Source organism: Grampus griseus (assembly GCF_964374135.1).
Source record: "Grampus griseus genome assembly, chromosome: 9".
In the NCBI taxonomy this organism is placed as follows: domain Eukaryota; kingdom Metazoa; phylum Chordata; class Mammalia; order Artiodactyla; family Delphinidae; genus Grampus; species Grampus griseus.
In genome coordinates, this window is record NC_139003.1 from 104,634,408 (window position 1) to 104,654,396 (window position 19,989).

General features: G+C 47.5%; 1 protein-coding gene across 1 annotated transcript in view; it reads right to left on the reverse strand.

The window, feature by feature from the left end:
- The window catches only part of LOC309827188 (ATP-binding cassette sub-family A member 13-like), a gene marked incomplete at both ends in the record, with an annotated part of 150,292 nt that overhangs the window by 79,355 nt on the left and 50,948 nt on the right, over nucleotides 1-19,989 (reverse strand). The window contains 8 exon segments of the mRNA XM_082661725.1: nucleotides 2,453-2,622; nucleotides 2,624-2,707; nucleotides 5,343-5,462; nucleotides 5,466-5,499; nucleotides 9,349-9,464; nucleotides 10,396-10,490; nucleotides 10,493-10,572; nucleotides 14,891-14,945. Of these exon segments, the coding sequence (XP_082517851.1) occupies nucleotides 2,453-2,622; nucleotides 2,624-2,707; nucleotides 5,343-5,462; nucleotides 5,466-5,499; nucleotides 9,349-9,464; nucleotides 10,396-10,490; nucleotides 10,493-10,572; nucleotides 14,891-14,945 (754 nt within the window).

Sequence of the window (19,989 nt, forward strand, 5' to 3'; positions counted from 1 at the left end):
GGACCCAGAGATTCTCATACTGAGTGACGTAAGTCAGACAGAGACAAATACCATATGATATTGCTTATATGTACAATCTAAAAAGAGGCTACAAATGAACTTATCTACAAAACTGAAATAAAGTCACAGATGTAGGAAACAAATTTATGATTACTGGGGGGTAAGGGGGAGCGGGATAAATTGGGAGATTGGGACTGACATATACACATGTATAAAATAGATAACTAATAAGGACCTACTGTAGAGCACAGGGAACTCTACTCAGTACTCCGTAATGACCTATATGGGAAAAAAAATCTAAAAAAGAGTGGATACATGTATATGTAAAACTGATTCACTTTGCTGTACACCTGAAACTAACACAACATTGTAAATCAACTACACTCCAATAAAAATTTTAAAAAAGAGAAACAACAACAACAAAAAACACAGACGGCCCTGATGGAGAAAACAGGCTCTACTGGAAACACAGGGAGGATGTCAAACCTGGCCTGGGAGATGGGAGGGGCACGAGGAGGGTCCTGGAGGTGGGGCAGTCAGTCCTGGCAAAGGACCAGTCCAGGCAGGGGACCAGACGCCAACGTCAGGGGTGGGGGCAGAGGGGACACCCCATGCAGCATCCCTGGGTGTGAGGGGCTGGACTGGAGGGGCCTGGCTGAGAACCGTGGACCTATCTTTCAGCCAATGATTAGTGACCTGGATTTTAAAAACACATGAATTTGGTCAGATCATTATTGTGACAGTTGTCCATAAAGGAGTGATAGGCAACTAATGTCCAAATTACATTAAATTTCTGGACTCTGTAACCTTCACATTGACAAAGAACAACAAATATTGACTATTTACTGTGAATAACAAAGATGTTATTCTTTTTTAAATAAATTTATTTATTCATTTATTGATTTTTGGCTGTGTTGGGTCTTCATTGCTGCACGCGGGCTTTCTCTAGTTGCTGCGAGCAGGCGCCACTCCTCATTGCAGCATGCAGGCCTCTCATTGCAGTGGCTTCTCTTGTTGCAGAGCACAGGCTCTAGGCGCATGGGCTTCAGTAGTTGTGGCACGCCAGGTCAATAGTCGTGACTCACAGGCTCTAGAGCGCAGGCTCAGTAGTTGTGGTACACGGGCTTAGTTGCTCCGCGGCATGTGGGATCTTCCCGGACCAGGGCTCAAACCCGTGTCCCCTGTGACAGGCAGATTCTTAACCACTGCGCCACCAGGGGAGCCCTGAGGACGTTATCCTAAAACATGGTTTCACTTATACTTTACCAAGTAAAGGTAATACCGGAAGTCTTGAAAGAAAGATCTTTCAGTGCTGCAGGAGGACGGGACACCCTGAAATCTGCCGGAGGGGATTCTACAGAACAGGGTTCACGACAGATCAAACTAGTGAGGGCCAATTACTGAACCAATTACGCTTGAAAGGCACTCAGAATTCTATTTCAAACGCAGTCAGTATTGGAAATCTACAGATTCCAGGGGGATTGTGGCCAATTCTAGAGCTTTGTGATGTGTATTCAAAATGGTTCTCCACTTGAGCAGATTAAAGGGGTTATAAAGGAGGTACGTCGATGAAGTGACTGAGACAGGGAAATCCTATAAGGAAATCGCCACAAAATGCTAACAGTGTGTCTATAATCTTTAATAGGTTCTCCTGTGATATGGTCCTAATTAGTGATTTCTCCAGAAAGGATCCCTTTCTTGGAAAGAGCAAGTCGACAGATTCAGGCCACAAGCATTACGGAGGGAGAGACACGCATTGTGGACCCTACACAGGAAAGCACATTCCTTCCTTAATATTTAAAATGCGTTATCTGACAGTACTTCAGATCTCCTTGCAAAACCACCTGAAACCCTATCGAGGATACAGGGAGGTGGGTGTAAGGATGCTGTGTGGCACAGGTACACGCAGATGCGTATGGTCAGCCCACACACGCACGTATACCCCTTGGGCTTTCATCCTCAGCTAAGAAACAGGAGAACGTTATTAGCATCATTAATTAAATAATATTAAGTCAATAAGAAGAACATGATAAGCAGTAGTAGCAACAGGGTAAGTGGTTATCGGCACTGGATCTCCATACATTCCTGCTTTTAGGAGTTGATGCTATTTCACCATAAAAGTAAATTATATTATGGCATCAACCAAATTCACCTTAGATGCTACAATCAAAATAAGAGGAAAACTGAGCAATACTAAAGGAGAAAATTCATTGAGGCAATTGAAAAACTGGATCAATTATCTCACAGGTTGACACCTTGCTCTTGACATTCTCCTTCCTAATGTCGTTCATTCACTAATAAAAAAACAAATAAACAAAAACAAAGCAAACAAAAAACCCCATAAAATCCTAACTAACAGAAGTGTGTATGACACTGATCAGAACCAGAACGTTTCTTGTCTTGCAGCCTCCAGGCTGGAATTGCCATCAAGGACGGGCCCCGAGGGACATACCTGGGCCACTGCCAGAGGCCCCCATGCAGCAGGGCCCTCAGGAGGAGAAGGACCATCCCTTGTACCGCCAGCTGCACAAAGATCCAGCCCAGGAAGCTCATCTCGAAGAGGCTCATGTACAAATCGAGGCCGAAGTTGTGGGTCAGGTTGTATCTGATCTGATTGTAACAAGAGTTCTATCAGCCCTTGACCCAGGCAGAATTGAGGGAAAATAGTGAAGACCCACTTGAGGACGTCGCAGATGTTCTGCAAATTCTGTACAATGAAAGAAAGAGAAAGCAAATTAAGAGCTCTTTGTAGAGAAAGATTATAAAACCGCCAATTATATATCTCATACTCAGTAATGTCCAGTTCTCCCTTATCACGCAAATTTACAGCTGTTCACAATGAGTAGTCTCAACTAGTGTGATCTGGAGACAATAGAAAATTCAATGAAGACTTTTAGGGGTATGTATTGTCATTATATTACAGTTTATTGTCTTCTGCATATAGACATGGGAAAACCATGAAAGGTTCATTTAATTTTCCCTTAGTTCTGGTCTTCACTGACTACCACTATTTACAGATTTCATCCAGTCCTAAAGGAATGTATTAATCTCACTTTTCATAAAACTATGTCCCTGGATCAAATAATGTACGACATGAAAGATTTTTGTCTTCCTAGTTATAAGGTGGAAATAGGAGACTATTACAGCTTTTAAGTCAGGATCTTACAGTTCAGGAAACAATTAATAATGAGGACTCAGACCTGACTGTAAGGGATTCACACTGGTGTCTATTCCCATGTGAACAAAGCTGTTCTAACGCATGACACTCAGCAAATAATCTACACGTGTGATGGGCATGGCTACGCAAATTCACGGAACAGCAATTTATGAGTGTCTAATTCACAGTATGTGGGACTGATCAAGTAGAGAAATAAATTACTGAAACTATGAGTTTTTCATCTACCTACATCGCCCTCCCATCAAAAGACAGCCTCAGCGGTGGGAGAGAGAGATGCTCCACATCCTGAGTTAGAACCCAAAATGCCTTTTCTGTACACATCAGCGTAGAAACTGTGATTTGGTAAAAAGTAAAATGCTCATATTAATGTTGTCGTTTGTATACACAATGGTTAATACCACTTACACTGCCATTTGATACTGATCTGAAAATCTAGTCACCTTTCTTGTCTTATTCCGTGATTTCATAAGAATATATTGCCCCTCGAACTTACAAAGGAATATTTGAAATCACCCATTTATCACGTTGAGTTTTTTAAGCAAATTGTATCAAAATAAAGAGCAAAGGAAAAGAAAGACCTTAGTAACAGCAATGAAATGCCTTTTATTATCTGTTAACAATTGAGTTTGACCCATGTTTTTGCCAACAACTTCCTGCTTGCTGATTTCTCTCCAGGTGAGTGACGCTACTTATAACAGGAGGGAAAGCCTCCCACTCACCTTAGCCTAGAATCTCAAGATTCCTGACCCTTCTCTTCTGTGTGTGACCCGTCCCCTGGGGCGGGGATTGTCCCCCTTGAGTCTGTCTTCCTCCCCCTTTAGTTCATGACCAGGATCCACGTCATATCTGAGCTCTGATGGGGACGAGGGAAGCCCTGTTCTGTCTCCTCCAATTTCAATGTTCTCCTCAAGCTAAAGCCAGTGACTCATTCTGCTAGCTGCTACTTAAAGGCTAAAGACACTAATACAGATTAGTGTCAATAATAGATCTATAAAAGTCACCAAAATAAATTGTTTCACTGGATGCATAATGAATGTTTACAGAGCTCACTGCTTCTGTACAAACGTGAGGCACAACAGCAGCAAACAAGATGAGCCGTTGCTGCAGAGCTGACCGAGTCCCGGCGCGTCCAGGCACCAGGAAGGGAGCCCGTCCCAATGGAACAGGCCTCAGTCCCGGACTCGCCAGACACCGACCAGCAGCCCATCCTCCAGAACTGGGAGGCCGGGCCTTTCCCAGGCTGTTTCCTCAGCCCCTGAGTCGATCCAGCCCCAGGAGTAGAGAGGAACGGCATCCACATGGACAGCAGGGGTCAGGAGAGACCTGTGTGGTCAGAGCCAAGAAAGAAAGCAGGAAAGAAATGTATGGAAATCCGGGGCAGAGGAGGGTGCAGACTATGAAATTCATTCCCACAGGCAGCTCAGGGGAGGCTGAGCAAGATGGAAGATGAGTTAAAGCAGACACGACCCCAGCAGGCCTCACGGGGAGGAGCATGGAAGGACAAGAGCGGGGTGTCAGCAGAGCTGGTTTCCACTGGACCTCGACGCCTGCTGGGATGACACCCAAAAGGGGCCTCCCGATGCAAACGGTCTGCTGGAGGGGTTCCCTGAGACAGGTACTTCCTCACCAGGAGTGATGGTCCTCGACTAGGAGTCCAGTCTCTTGGAGACCTCTGCTCCAACACCCTGAAAGCAGCAAATCTAAACATGCCCCGGGGCTCAGAGGGCAGAATCGCCCGGACAGTCCAGACCTGTTGTGGCCTGACAGTGTGGTCTGCACGGGGGCCAATCCCACACCGGAGCAGCTGACCCCGAAGAGAGGAATGTCTGACCCCTGCGCCCCTGACGCCAGCACAGGACACGCTCCACACACACAGCCACTCTTCCAACCATGGATTGGCAATTCCCCCCCAACAGGGATGCGCTGTGAACACACGGCTCAGCCTGCCCTCCACTCGCAAAGCGGGTGCACAACTGCTCATCTTGTGCCCACTGCTGCCAGCCTGGCTCTGGGCTTATCAAGGCACAGGGGTTTCTGCGAAGCAGAGTCAGTGTCTCTTTCTGGAGGTAAAGACAGTGGCTACCAGCACATCTGCGCTGAGCTCCAGCTGGAAAAGCAACGGTAGTCTAGGCGTTAGTCCCAGAGCCTGTGGGAGATCACTAACCTGAGCCTTGGAGACAAAGGCCAACAGCCAGGGCGTGACGGTCATCAGCATGGTGCAGAGGCTGAGGAGGAAGTTCAGGGAGATGTAGCAGATGAAAGCCACGTCCGAACTGAAGAAGATTCAGGAGATGAAATACATCCACGTAACAGTCGCGCATCTGAAATGTCAAGTGAAAAGTCGTATTCCTTGTCCTGTAACACTTACTTTTATAGAGACTGATTTAAAGATGAGATTTTGCTGGCCTGGTTATTTTTCCTCCCTCAGTGAACAGGAGCAATTTTTATTTAATAAATCTGGCAGTTATTTTCTAAAGACAAAGCACATTTTCCGTAATATATGGGCAGAGCCCTGGGCAGGGTCCAACCCGGGCTAGGACGTGCGACCTGGAGAAAGCCCCAGTGTCCCCTCCCGCACAGGGCAGGCCTGGCCTCCCTTTCTGCTCACAGCCTTCTCAGCAGAGCAAGGATACACCTGTTTTTCAGAGAAGATTAAATCACTAACGCTACCAAGGGTGGGAAGCTCTATATTAAAAGAGGACATAACATAGAACTGGAAAGCTTCCTTTCTGGGGTTCCCCGTGCATAGGCTCCATGCCGTATGCCTCCAGGGTGTTCCCTGATCCTACAGCCCTGAAGGCGGGTGCCACAGCCCCATTTCACAGATAGGACACGGGATGGACGCGGCTAAGATACCTGACCACGGACCCACGGCTGAGAAGCAGGAGCTGAAAGCGGGGGTGATTTGTGTGTGAGCCCGAAGCCGGGGCGTGAGGGCTGGACCCGCGAAGCGGCCCCCGGAAGTTTCAGATGACCTCACGCTCTAAGAAGACACCCAAAATTGTCCTCTAAAGAAAACACCTCTTCCTTCTTCCTTCTCCAGAGCACAGAGCCAGGGCTCATTCGCGGCCGACTCACCTCAGGCTCCTCTGTGACCCCCACCCTGCTCCGCCCCAGGGAAGGAAGCCGCAAGTACCGGCAGAAGAGTCACTTACTTCACTGTCTTTATTTTTATTCTTTCATGCAGCATTCTTCCCATTTCCATGGAAAGGAACAGTCAACAAAATTTATCAATTGAAAATATATTAGGTCGTTATAAGAACCATGATGATATATGTACACATTTATGTATACGGTCTGCTTTATTGACAGACTGTATGAAACAGCTGAAGTCACTGACTTTAAGTCACGACCTTTCTCTGAAGACCCTGCGTGCTCCCATGTGCTCTCTGCACACTCAGTGCAAACCTGTCACCATTTTCTCAGGCTGATTTAGTGGTTTCACTTGAAATACCTTGGTAACTTCTAAATGCCTGAGGTTTCCTTAGTACGTTAACTAGCTCTGAAAAGCATGAGACTTCAAAATGACGCTAGGCCCTCAAGATAGCTTTTGATTTGAGTACAGTTCCTTTTCCACATGAAATCTATGGTATTCGTCCCTGGGTCAAAAGATACACCCTCGTATTTCAGAAAACAGCATATATATATATATATATATATATATATATATATATATATATATATATATGTAATAGTATACATAAAATCATACAGTTGTCAACAGCAGTCTGCTTCATAGTTCAGGCGTGAAGAAAACGGTTCTCGAGCATACAAGGTAGAGATGAGTGCTTTAATGCAACTGCTCTTAAATATCAATGCTTGGTTCAAGTAAACATATTGGTGGCTCCAGTAGTCCTGCTTTTTTCTTTTCAAGGAAAGAATTAAATTGGCTTAAAGTGCATAATTTATTTTTTGGTAAAACATACGGTAGCTTCAAGCAACCGCCGTTCTTTTACTAAACTATGATATCATTTTAACGATTAACCCTGGAGGGTGGCAGCCCGCTCATAACTACTCTACCGTTTATGGGGTTTTCCTCCCTCTGAAAGCGGTCCCACCTCCACATTGCAGGATTTTCCAGACATGGACCAGGATTCTGTGACCGCATCTTCATAATCCTTTAGTACTAAATGTTCACCAAGTATGCGGTTAAGGTTTCCATTTTTTATATAAGCCAGATTCTCTTTTCTGTCTGAGATTTTCAGGTGTTATTTTTTTCTCTTTTGATGTGAATTCTCCTCCCTTTCGAGCTTGAATATCAAATTTTCCTCCACAGAGAGAAAGAAAAAAAAGAAAAGATAAAGGAAAATTGTAACTGGGCACTTTGTTCTATTATGCCTTGCGAGAGTCTATTCATTTACACATTCCCCAATTTTTCCAGATTCCAGACAAACAGCCCCATTTAATGCCTGACCGTGTTCTTGGTCTCAGCTTATTCTGGGATGCAGCCTTTCTGCGATGTTTCTGGGCTCCTCGTGGGGACAGGATTGTGAGCCGGCACTCTCGTCCACTGGGGCCCCAAGGACCCCTCGTCTTGCTGGGGGGTCACCGTGTCAGGTTGTGTGCAGGCCTGGCCTCCAGTGGAGGAAGGACCACCCTTTAAACCTGAACTAGCCCCTGGGGGGTCACCCTGAGAGTCCGGTCAGCAGCCCCCTTGCTCTCGTCCACTGGAACCAGCCTGGGGCACCTTCCCAGGTCCTCTGGGCCCCTCTCACCTAAGACCCCTCCCCTGAGGTGGCCACCATGTTGGGCCATGAATGTAACTCGAGAGACCTGTGAGTCCCCTGAACTTGTTTGAAAAGTGCTGTAATCATGAATGTGGACAGAATTCTAGCTTAATTCAGATCCTTAAAGGAAGCAAAGCAAACAAGCAAAACATGGTTAAGGAAAATTCCTAAAAACACGTTTTTTGTAAGAGCGTCTCACCATGCGACTTTGTCTGAGTTTCACCTTAATTTTTGAAATCTGCTCTCTAAAGTTCAAAAATAATTTACAGCAAAACATATTTTGCTCACACTATAAGGAAACATGACCACACTATGCATTCAACTGGATCAATAAACTGAAATCAAATCATTTCTTTAGAACCAGGAGCCCACGTATGTAGATCATTATATCCAGCTGAGTATAGAAAACATGTCTCTACTATAGGCATGCTTTAGAGCTTAAGACATAATATCCTCTAAATATTATATAATTCTTATAGTAACAATAAAAACTAAAAGTAATTTAATGGGAACCCTTGACGGCCGCTGTAGGAGAGGTTTATCTGAATGACCTAATATCCTTTTCACAGCAACAGAATTGTATTCTACACGGAAGAAAGTGAGGCTTAGAGAGAGAAATGAACACTTCCAAGGTCACAGAGTTAGTGGCAATGTCCCTATTCCTAAAAAGGTTTCTCTGTCTCTCTCTTTGCGCCCCATCTATCCATCCACCCATCCATGTATCTATTTATCCAATAATGATATAATTTGTCCCTAATTAGATGCTTTGAATAAGTCTGGATCACTGATACAACTGTCATCTATGTAAAAATCATTTTACTTGTAATCTTTGGCTTAGAAAAAAGCAGAATGCTCTGTTTAAAATATATATATTAGCCTTAAATTAAAATAAATCAGCACTTTAATTATTTTCCCTATTAGCAAGTATCTCTCACATACCTAACCTAGATCTATAGCCAAATATGCATGACCTGTAAAAGAGGATGACATTATGCATTCCTGATACCCGGCAGGTATGATCTGGGGACTGCTAGCAACGATCCTTATTAGTGTGTTCAAACGAGAAATTTGTAAAATGACTTTTCTGGCTTTGCTACTTTTCCTGCGAGAAAAGAAAAAGTGATAGAAGTTAGACAAAACATTTCCAAACTACTAATGTCAGGAGAGAGAAAACTACAGCAGACACAGAGCTTCACGGGCTCCCTGAGGACAGTTTTGGAGCTGAGTGAGTAACAGACACTGAGCTGGAACCGAAGCCGCTGTCATCACCCACCCCCCGAGCAGGGGCCCCGGACGTCCTGCTCAGGCTGGTCGGAAGAAGCAGCATAATTGCTTGGAAAGAGAGAAAACCATGAAGCCGACAGCAGGCTCAAAGCCGCCCCAGGGGGTTCTGTCCTTCAGAAAACACACCATAATTCTGCAGCTGCGCTTCTCATCACATACCCAAAAAGTGCCAGCAGGAGGGCTGTGGTTGCCAGGTTCTCCCGGAAAGTGAAAGCCGTTAACTGGAAGGCGAGGAGCACAGCGACACACAGGCAGACAGAAACCAAGTAAAAGAGCTGAGAAAATCAAGGGAAGAGGGCCTGTTACGTCAGGGGCTTGTATACCACCATCTCCTGACCGTCCGGCTCTCAGGTCAGCTCCAGCTTAGGTCTGTGTCCTGTGTGGCCCGGCACACGGTCTGCAGCAGCGGACTCGGGCCTGGAGAGTCTCCTTCCAGATCCATGTTAAACGAGGTCCTTAAGATGGGCTTGGATCCCACAGGGCTGCTGTCCTCGTGAAAAGAGGAGGTGAGAACACAGGGTGAGGACACAGAGAGGGCGGCCGTCCACGTTCCCAGGACAGAGGCCTCAGGGGGCACCAGCCCTGCCACACCTGGATGCAGGCCTTCCAGTCTCCAGAAGGCAATTAGATAAATGTCTGTGCTCTGTGCCTCTCCGCAAGCCAGGGGGCCACTAACACGGCCACCCACACCCACCTCCCACGGGGAAGGGGCAGGAATCCAGCCCCCTCCCAGGACACACGGCTTCTTCCCACACTCAGAACCAAGGGCAGACCCCCCGCCCGGCAGCCAGCACCTCCCCACTGCGGGTTGACAAACCCCGGCCTCCCCTGGGGCTTGCTCGCCAGCCCCCCTTCTCTGGCTGCAGGGCCCCTCCCCAGCTTTGCTCTGAAGTCACCCTTGATCCCATGACCCTCTTCCATTCTCTTGATAAACCTAGTCACAAGCCAATTGCATCTTGTGTATTTATTTATTTTTACTTGGTTGTTTGTTTTCTGCTTCCACTCATAAGGACACAGGTTCCTCAAGACGGAGACCCTCCCTGCTTTGTTCATGGCTTTGTCCCCAAGACCTCAGACACACGTCCAGGAAACCGCCCTGCTTCTGTGGGTCACGTGGGGCGGCCACACACCCCCACACACGCAGGTCTGTGCACACACATGTCCCCCGGGTGCAGGGACACAGAGGGACATGGCCCCGAGTCCTACCACGTCACACAGGAAGATCGTGAGCCAGTAGGTCCTGTAGCCCAGGCCGCTCATGTGCTGCAGCCTTGTGGCCCCAGTCACCCTGTCCCGCACACGGAGCTGCTGATGGACGCGAACAGGATGGAGAATCCAAGCGTGATGCCCAGGGTGCTGCCGCACTGGCGGAAGCTCTCCAGGCTGCAGGCAGAGCAGAACGGCCGTCAGAGGCCGGCGGGGACCCGTCAGTGATGAGGGTCCCAGCGGCCAGAACCATTAATTAGATGCAAACTATTACATACAGGATGGATAAACAACAGGGTCCTACTGTAGAGCACAGGGAACTACATTCAATATCCTGTGATAAACCAAAATGGAAAAGAATATGAAAAAGAATGTATACTGTACAGCAGAAATTAACACAACATTGTAAATCAACTATACTTCAATAAAGTCTAAAAAAAGAATCTTTCATTCACTTTGAAAAAATCTTGAACAAAATAGATCAGGCATCCTTTCTCTACTGACTTATAAGAAGCTTTCACGATGTCAAGAAAATTAGCTGCTGTCAGATGTGTAGCAAATATTTTTCTGTTTCTCCCTTCACTTCTTAAAGTTTATTTTTCAACACAGATTTAACTTCCATTTATAGATTTATATTTATATAAATTATATAACACATTCTTTACTTTCACTTTATAGGCTTTGCATAGAAAACTTTGTTAGCCAAAATTACAAAAATATTCAGACCTTTTCTTCCATTCTCTTAATGCTTTACCTTTAACTGTTTGTTCCATGTTGATTTTTTTAACATCTTTATTGGAGTATAATTGCTTTACAATGGTGTGTTAGTTTCTGCTTTATAGCAAAGTGAATCAGCTACACATATACATATATCCTCATATCCCCTCCCTCTTGCATCTCCCTCCCACCCTCCCTATCCCAACCCTCTAGGTGGTCACAAAGCACCGAGCTGATCTCCCTGTGCTATGTGGCTGCTTCCCACTAGCTATCAATTTTACATTTGGTAGTAAGTATATGTCAATGTTACTCTCTCACTTCGTTCCAGCTTACCCTTCCCCCCTGCCCTGTCCTCAAGTCCATTTTCTACGTCTCCGTCTTTATTCCTGTCCTGCCCTTAGGTTCCTCAGAACCATTTTTTTTGTTGTTCTTGTTTTTAGATTCCATATATATGCGTTAAAATACGGTATTTGTTTTTCTCTTTCTGACTTACTTCACTCTGTATGACAGACTCTAGGCCCATCCACCTCACTACAAATAACGCAATTTCATTTCTTTTTATGGCTGAATAATATTCCATTGTATATATGTGCCACAACTTCTTTATCCATTCATCTGTCGATGGACACTTAGGTTGCTTCCATGTACTGGCTATTGTAAATAGAGCTGCAATGACCATTGTGGTACATGACTCTTATTGAATTATGATTTTCTCTGGGTATATGCCCAGTAGTGGGATTGCTGGGTCGTATGGTAGTTCTATTTTTAGTTTTTTGAGGAACCTCCATACTGTTCTCCATAGTGGCTGTATAAATTTACATTCCCGCCAATAGTGCAAGAGGGTTCCCCTTTCTCCAACCCTCTCCAGCATTTATTGTTTGTAGATTTTTTGATGACGGCCATTCTGAGTGGTGTGAGGTGATACCTCATTGTAGTTTTGATTTGCATTTTGCTAATGATTAGTGATGTTGAGCATTCTTTCATGTGTTTTTTGGCAAACTGTATATCTTCTTTGGAGAAATGTCTGTTTAGGTCTTCTGCCCATTTTTGGATTGGGTTGTTTGTTTTTTGATATTGAGTTGCATGAGCTGCTTGTAAATTTTGGAGATTAATCCTTCATCAGTTGCTTCATTTGCAAATATTTTCTTCCATTCTGAGAGTTGTCTTTTTGTCTTGTTTATGGTTTCCTTTGCTGTGCAAAAGCCTGTAAGTTTCATTAGGTCCCATTTGTTTATTTTTGTTTTTATTTCCACTTTTCTAGGAGGTGGGTCAATAAGGATGTTGCTGTGATGTATGACATAGAGTGTTTTTCCTATGTTTTCCTCTAAGAGTTTTATAGTGTCTGGCCTTACATTTAGGTCTTTAATCCATTTTGAGCTTATTTTTGTGTATGGTGTTAGGGAGTGTTCTAATTTCATTCTTTTACATGTAGCTGTCCAGTTTTTCCAGCATCACTTACTGAAGAGGCTGCTTTATCTCCATTGTAGATTCTTGCCTCCTTTATCAAAAATAAGGTGACCATATGTGTGTGGGTTTATCTCTGGGCTTTCTGTCCCGTTCCATTGATCTATATTTCTGTTTTTGTGCCAGTACCATGTTGTCTTGATTACTGTAGCTTTGTAGTATAGTCTGAAGTCTGGGAGCCTGATTCCTCCAGTTCCGTTTTTCTTTCTCAATATTGCTTTGGCTGTTTGGGGTCTTTTGTGTTTCCATACAAATTGTGAAATTTTTTATTCTAGTTGTGTGAAAAATGCCATTGGTAGTTTGATAGGGATTGCATTGAATCTGTAGATTGCTTTGGGTAGTATAGTCATTTTCACAATGTTGATTCTTCCAATCCAAGAACATGGTATATCTCTCCCATGTGGATTTTATTTTAGGTAAAAATTTTATTTGAGGGCTGCCCTGGTGGCACAGTGGTTGAGAGTCTGCCTGCAGATGCAGGGGACACGGGTTCCTGCCCCAGTCCAGGAATATCCCACAAGCCACAGAGCGGCTGGGGCCGTGAGCCGTGGCCACTGAGCCTGTGCGTCCAGAGCCTGTGCTCTGCAGTGGGAGAGGCCACAACACTGAGAGGCCCGCATACCGCAAAAGAAAAAAAAATTTATTTGAGGTAAAAATGCAGATTTATTTTTCAAATGCCTAGTGAGCTCTGTCAACATTGTAATAATAAATGTATTTCCTCAAAAAAAAAAAGTACTTAGGACCAGCCAGCGTATTGGCTAAGGGTGTGAATTCTCTCATTAAATCCCCTCAATGACCTTTCGAGGCCTGGGTTACACTCCCAGGGGCCTAGAGGACACACAGAGGAGAGCAAAGGTGAGAGGCAGGTGCCTGTCTGCCCACCTGGAGCCCAGTCTTGACACTGAACCCGCCTCCTAGGCAAAATGAAAGGCTCCTGCCTAGTGGCCTCCACGCTGAGCGTGGCCTCTGCCCTCTTAGGGCCACCTTGCTGGGCAACAGCTCTTGCAGGCGGGGGTGGTGTTTTGCTCCACACGTGGCAGCCCCACCTCTGAATCTAGTCTTTCAAAACACCAGAATATTCTCTAGTAGATGGAGGTGCTTGGTGATGACATGCACTGTACTTTCTGTGTCACTTTTAACTGGAGCACCACCAACACCTCTGGTCCATCACTGCCTCCCCTTTGGGGACGGTCAGGGCACAGCTGCCTCTGGTAATGCACGGATGCAACTGCTCAGCTCAAACACTCCATCACGTCTTACTTCATAACCAAAGTTGATGCGCCCATACTTAGAATCCCGACAGGTGTCAGCTAAAGGAAGGACCCCAAGAGTCTGTATATGAGGACCACCTTGTGCATTCGGGATGAGAGGGGAGATTACCCATCAACCAGATCTGTGTTCTCCCACTCTTTCAGGTAGGTCGCAGAAAGTACATAAAAAATACTTCTACTTATCAATTTTTAGCTAAAAGTTTGTCCACCTTATGGCAGGGAAGGGAGATGGGGAAAAGGAGGAGACACTTAGGTCTGCACATAAAGGACACTAGCCTCATCAGCACCATCTCCGTCTGGACAGTGAGGACAGACTTACAGGAGAAACTGTCAGGAGGCATCACTATGCTTACCTCTGTAAATGCCACGTTTAAAACTTTAACTTGAAAAAGATGTTGGGTCCTATGAGCTTTGGCAAATCAGCCCCTTAGAACAATTGCTACTTAGAAATAAGCTGCATGACATGCTTATCCATTTTTGTTTTGTTTTGTTTTTGTTTTTATGTTTTGGCTGTGTTGGGTCTTTGTTGCTGTGCACGGGCTTTCTCTAGTTGTGGCGAGCGGGGGCTACTCTTTGTTGCGGTGCGTGGGCTTCTCACTGCGGTGGCTTCTCTTGTTGCAGAGCCCAGGCTCTAGGTGGGTGGGCTTCAGTAGTTGTGGCACATGGGCTCAGTAGTTGTGACTCACAGGCTCTAGAGCACAGGCTCAGTATTTGTGGCGCATGGGATTAGTTGCTCCGCAGCATGAGGGATCTTCCCAGACCAAGGCTCGAACCCATGTCCCCTGCACTGGCAGGCAGACTCCTAACCACTGCGCCACCAGGGAAGCCCTGCTCATCCATTTTAGACTCAGTCAATGCACTTTCTCCTTTAACCATCCCTGTCCTCACACTTTGCATAGAAATGCCCAAGCCTTGTTCCACTAGGTGCACCTGCCAACCTCACTCAGTGCAGAAGCAGAAAAGGGATGAGAATCACCCCTAACAACCCAGAAATGTTGATCCACATTCGCCCCCCCCCCCCACCAAGCGTTCCTTTAACTCACAACTTGTCCTCGTTCAGCAAGGCTCCTCCATATGGGTGGCTGTAGAGCGTGATTCCTATGAAAGACAAGTTGAAAGTGAGCCTGGAAGCCTCTGCCTGCTGTCCAGGGACAGCCCCCCTCCCAGACACCCGGGGCACTGTGCCCAGTGTCACCTGCCCGCCTGGTCCGGTCCCTCCCCCCCCCCAAATGGAAGGTCCCATCCAGCAGTTCAGCCACTCTGTGCTGGGACCTCTGTAGTCGCTGCTCCCGGAAATCACCCGCATGTACTGAACACGCCTACGTTACGTCACAGGCACTGTGCTAACATGTCACCACACTGTACCGTCCAGTCCCTGTGGCTTAAGTGATGTATCATCCATAATGTACTGTGTGGAAACAGGCTCAGGAAGGCCAAACAACAAACGCCAATGGGATTATTTGATGGAAACCAGGGCAATACTCAAAAAGTCACCTCTAGAACAAGCCAGGTGTAGACAGAAAACTGAAGCACTTCGTGGGCCTGGTTCTGTTTTAGGAGTTTTGTTTTGCTTTTGGGGGCTTCTGCGTTAGCGTAATGATAGCAGGCAATATGGAGAAGTTGCCATCAACTTACCAATTAAAACGGTTTCATCGTGAAGGCCGCTCATGACACCCACACGTGCTCTCAGCGCCCACAAACTCCAGCCATGCTGTATTGAGAAGAACTCCAGGGCTTCAGGCATTTCGTCTTATTGTCAACGATAAGACCAGTCACGTTTCCTGCTCTGATTGGCCGTTGCAGGTGCGTGGAAGCCATCCCAGCATCCCTGCCCCACCTCACATGCCTCCCCTACGCTTCTCCTCCTCCTGTGGCTCAAATTTGGCCTGTCGCATTCTGCACTCTCTTACGAGGGCACATCAAGTCTTTACAGAAACACACGGGATAGAAGTGAAGATAAATAAATGAAAGGCCTGGCGCCGGAACGGACTTCAGAACTCGGGGTCCCACCAGTTCTGCCACCGGGCATCCTGACCCCCCTCCACCCTCCCCCTTCCCGCTCCAGCCACACCAGCCCTTTTCTCCTCCATCCTGGGCTCAGCCACGCACCACAGCAAGTTCTTTCACAGCAAAAAGAACAGTGGGAGCTATGGTGCAGCAAATAGCCCCCCGCACAGTTTCCAGAACGATTTCTGGACTCTGAACTCATACCGTCTGAGTGCTCTGCTGCAGGCTCCCAGGGTGTGTGCCGAATGCCCACAGTGGGTTTCCCACCTCCGACACTTGAAGTACACGTTTGCCACGAGCTGAATTGCCCTTCTGGACCACTGACACCACCTTTATGTCTTTCTTTCCCTGAACGAGCCTCCACTCCGTCCTTAGGTATCCTCAAGCTCCCGTTCCTTCCAGCTTCCAGTCGTGGGACAAGCGGCCCAGCACGCACCAGCCCTGTCAGGAGGCAGCCCCATAGCTAAGGGACTGAGGACCATGTTTATAATGTGCAGATGCTGCCGAAGCCCAGCAAGCCCACGGCACGCCAGAGCCTGAGGGGGCGAGTTTGCAGTGCTGTGCACTGCTTGGGGCTACGTGGATGAATGAGCGTGCTGCAGGTGAGAAAACACCCAGAGAGATGCAGCTAGCTGAGGGACGGTTTGGAAATTATAGTATTTGGGGAACATGAGAGAATATTGGACTTGCCTAATCTGAAAATACCCCTGGGGCAAGAGGGAGCTGGAAAATGCCTTCAGGTAGTACAGGATTGTCATGAGCACAGATGACGGACTTGATCTGTAACGTTCTGGAGGAAGAAGACAGTCCAGGGAGATCGATTCAAAAGATATAAAAAAAAAAAAAAGCATGTGGTCTAGAGGGTTGAAACTCTGGGCCAGCCTGACCTCTGAGGGGAGAGGGTGAGTCTTAAGCGCCTCTGTGTTTGTCTGGCCCTCCCGACTTGCATCCTTTACAATAACACTGTGGCTGTAGGTCCATTGCTTCCCTGAGTTCTGTGAGCTTCCAGTGAATTCTGTAAGGGGATGGAGTCCTGCAAACCCTCAAGGCTGCAGTGAGGCAGTCACAAGTGGGGCTGGCTCGGTACCCTTGAAGAGCGGCTGGTGTCAGAGGTGAGGCGGCCTTGTTGGGGGTGGTGCCTTCTGACCTGTAGGGTCTGCATCAACTCCAGTGGTTGGGGCCTCACTGAGCTGCCCTTCATGCAGCCAGACGGCACACAGCACACTCCCCGGCTCCGCATCTAGAAGGCACAGAGGCAGGCATGGGGTCCCCCCCCGGGTTCCCTGCTCTGCCCCCACTCTCCTTGGGGCTTCTCCAGCCTCCCCTGCTGGCTGTGGATGTCCCCTACATCTGCCCCGCATACCGCAGGGTCTTATTTCCAGAACAATCTGTGTCAGCTGCCGACGTGCTCCTCCTTCAGCTTCTCCACGGCTGTTAGTGTCTCGCGTCCTCCCAGCCCCCAGGCTCAAGCACTGAGTCATCATCGTCCCCCCTCTCCCGCACCCCACAGATCTGACAAGTCCCTGCGCTGTGTCCAGTCCACATCCCCTCCACGCCGCAGCCCCTGAGCCCTCCTAACCCACATCACCTGTCAGCTCTCCTCCCCTGGCATCACCACCCTCCCTCCAGCCCTAGAGAATTTCCAGTAAGAAAAAGAAAATGTAGCATCCGTATTCTTTATCTGGACATGGATGCTCTTATCACTCTGCTGTCCCACTGCTCCCACCTGAAGAACTCTACTGCTGTCATGTTCCCGCATGCCAACCCCAGGTGTATCTCACCTTTGCCATGTTCACCACCCCAAGCCCTCTGTACCTCTGCTCCGTCTGCCCCGGGAAAGGGTTTGTTTCTGACCACCTTCCTGCAGAGGGACCCAGAGGCATAGAGGGAACAGAGGCGGATGCGGTTCTCAACATCCTTGTGAGCAGAGGACAGGCTGGTACCCAAAGGAAATGCAGGTCAACCTGTGGTCACGTGATGTGTGTTGGTCAGGACATTCGGCTATTAGTCTAAATTCTTACAGAGCAGCATTATCACAGCCATGACAGAAGCAGCCTCTGGAACGCGGAGGTTTGTGAAATTTTCCCAGGACTCAAGCCCTGGGCTGCAGGCGCCACAACCCACATCCCCGCCAGCGTGTCCCGTGCACTCCTGGTTCTGCAAGTCTGCATCTGCATCTGTGCAGGGAAGGAGGTGGCGGAGGGTGAACAGCCCTGCCTTGCTGGTTCTGCAGTGAGAAGCTGCAGGCCACTTTGTGGCGAGTTCAACAATGAAATTTTAAACGACTGTGGCTGGACCTTTATTTTCATCCAGCTGCATAAATATCTCTCCTTGCTTTAAACCATTAGAGTAACCATGGAAAGATTATGAATGTTCTCTAATATTTGCTTTCTGTGCCCTCTTTCCTCTGTTATGAATTTATGGCCCTTCATTTTCGCCCACATCCTGGATTTTGTCATCCTTTTAGGGTTTTCGTCTGGGAGGCGAGGGTACCCCAGTCCCTTCCTCACTAATGAAGTGACTGAGTGCTCCTGGGATTGGCAACGCCATCATGTGCCAGGCCATGTTCTGGACACTTTCAGTATCTCCTCATTCAGTGTCTGGTGGTAGATGATGTGATTCAGAGACCAGGACAGCGTGCACGGCCTGCAGATCCTCCAGGAAGGGGCCTCCCAGGGAGCGGCCCAGCCTGGACTCACACCTGTTATCCAGAGGCTGAATAGGGAGCAGAGGAAGAGCAGGTGGCCTGCTCCTGACACAGGCAGCAGCCAAGCATCCAGAGTCCCAGGGGAGGCTCGCTCACCAAATCACAGGACACAGAGAACCTTGTGTCTACACGGAGAACCTTGTGTCTACAAGGAGAACCTTGCCTCTACTCAGAGAACCTTGCGTCTACACAGAGAACCTTGCGTCTACATGGAGAACCTTGCCTCTACTCGGAGAACCATGTGTCTACACAGAGAACCCTGCGTCTACACAGAGAACCTTGTGTCTACACAGAGAACCCTGTGTCTACACAGAGAACCTTGCATCTACACGGAGAACCTTGTGTCTAAAAGGAGAACTTTTCCTCTACTCAGAGAACCTTGCGTCTATACAGAGAAGCCTGCATCTACATGGAGAACCCTACGTCTACACGGAGAACCTTGTGTCTACAAGGAGAACCTTACCTCTACTCGGAGAAGCTTGTGTCTACACGGATAACCCTGTGTCTACACAGAGAACCTTGCATCTACACAGAGAACCTTGTGTATACATAGAGAACCTTGTGTCTACAAGGAGAACTTTGCCTCTACTCAGAGAACCTTGCATCTACACAGAGAAGCCCGCATCTACACGGAGAACCCTACGTCTACACGGACAACCTTGCGTCTACATGGAGAACCTTGCACCTGCACGGAGAACCTTGTGTCTACAAAGAGAACTTTGTGTCTATATGGGAGCTGCAGTGGGTGCCAACAACACGCCAATGAGAAGCAGGAAGTAGCCTGACCCACATGGTGCAGAGGCTGCCCTCCCTCCCCGGGGCCTCTGCTCCTTTATTTTCATCCATCTGCTCAGAAATCTCTCAGGCTCCGGTTTTCCATTCAGCACTGGCTTTCAAGTCCCATCGTTTGCATATTTTACAGAGTAAATATTTTAATCTAATCTCCTGAAGACTCGCATGCCTGGGGTCCTCTCCAGGGACCTGCAGGGAGTCCTACCAGTCCCAGATCTGGCATCTTCTTGGTGCTCAAGGCCACAGGGAGACTGAATCTCACATCCACCCGGAAATTAGAAATTCTCTTTAAAAGTAAGAGATGGAGAAAGAAAGGGCCTGAGACCACAGTGTTTGAGAGTGGAGACCATTACATCAGCAGGAAAATCCCTCCACAGGCTTTCAGAGACCCAACTCTCCTGCTGGGCATTTACCACCAGCTTTTCTAAGACAGCAGCTCCCCACTTTGGACCCCAAGTCAAACGACATTCTGATTTTATTCTGATTTGGGGTGGAAATCTGGGCACCAGACATCAGTGGAGTTTCACCAATGGTAAAGAGCGATTGGACACTTCTTCCTTCCAAGGGCTGAGAATTCATGTGACACACACCTCATAGGACCCCAGGACCTAGGAGCCAGTGGGCAGGGTTCCCCAG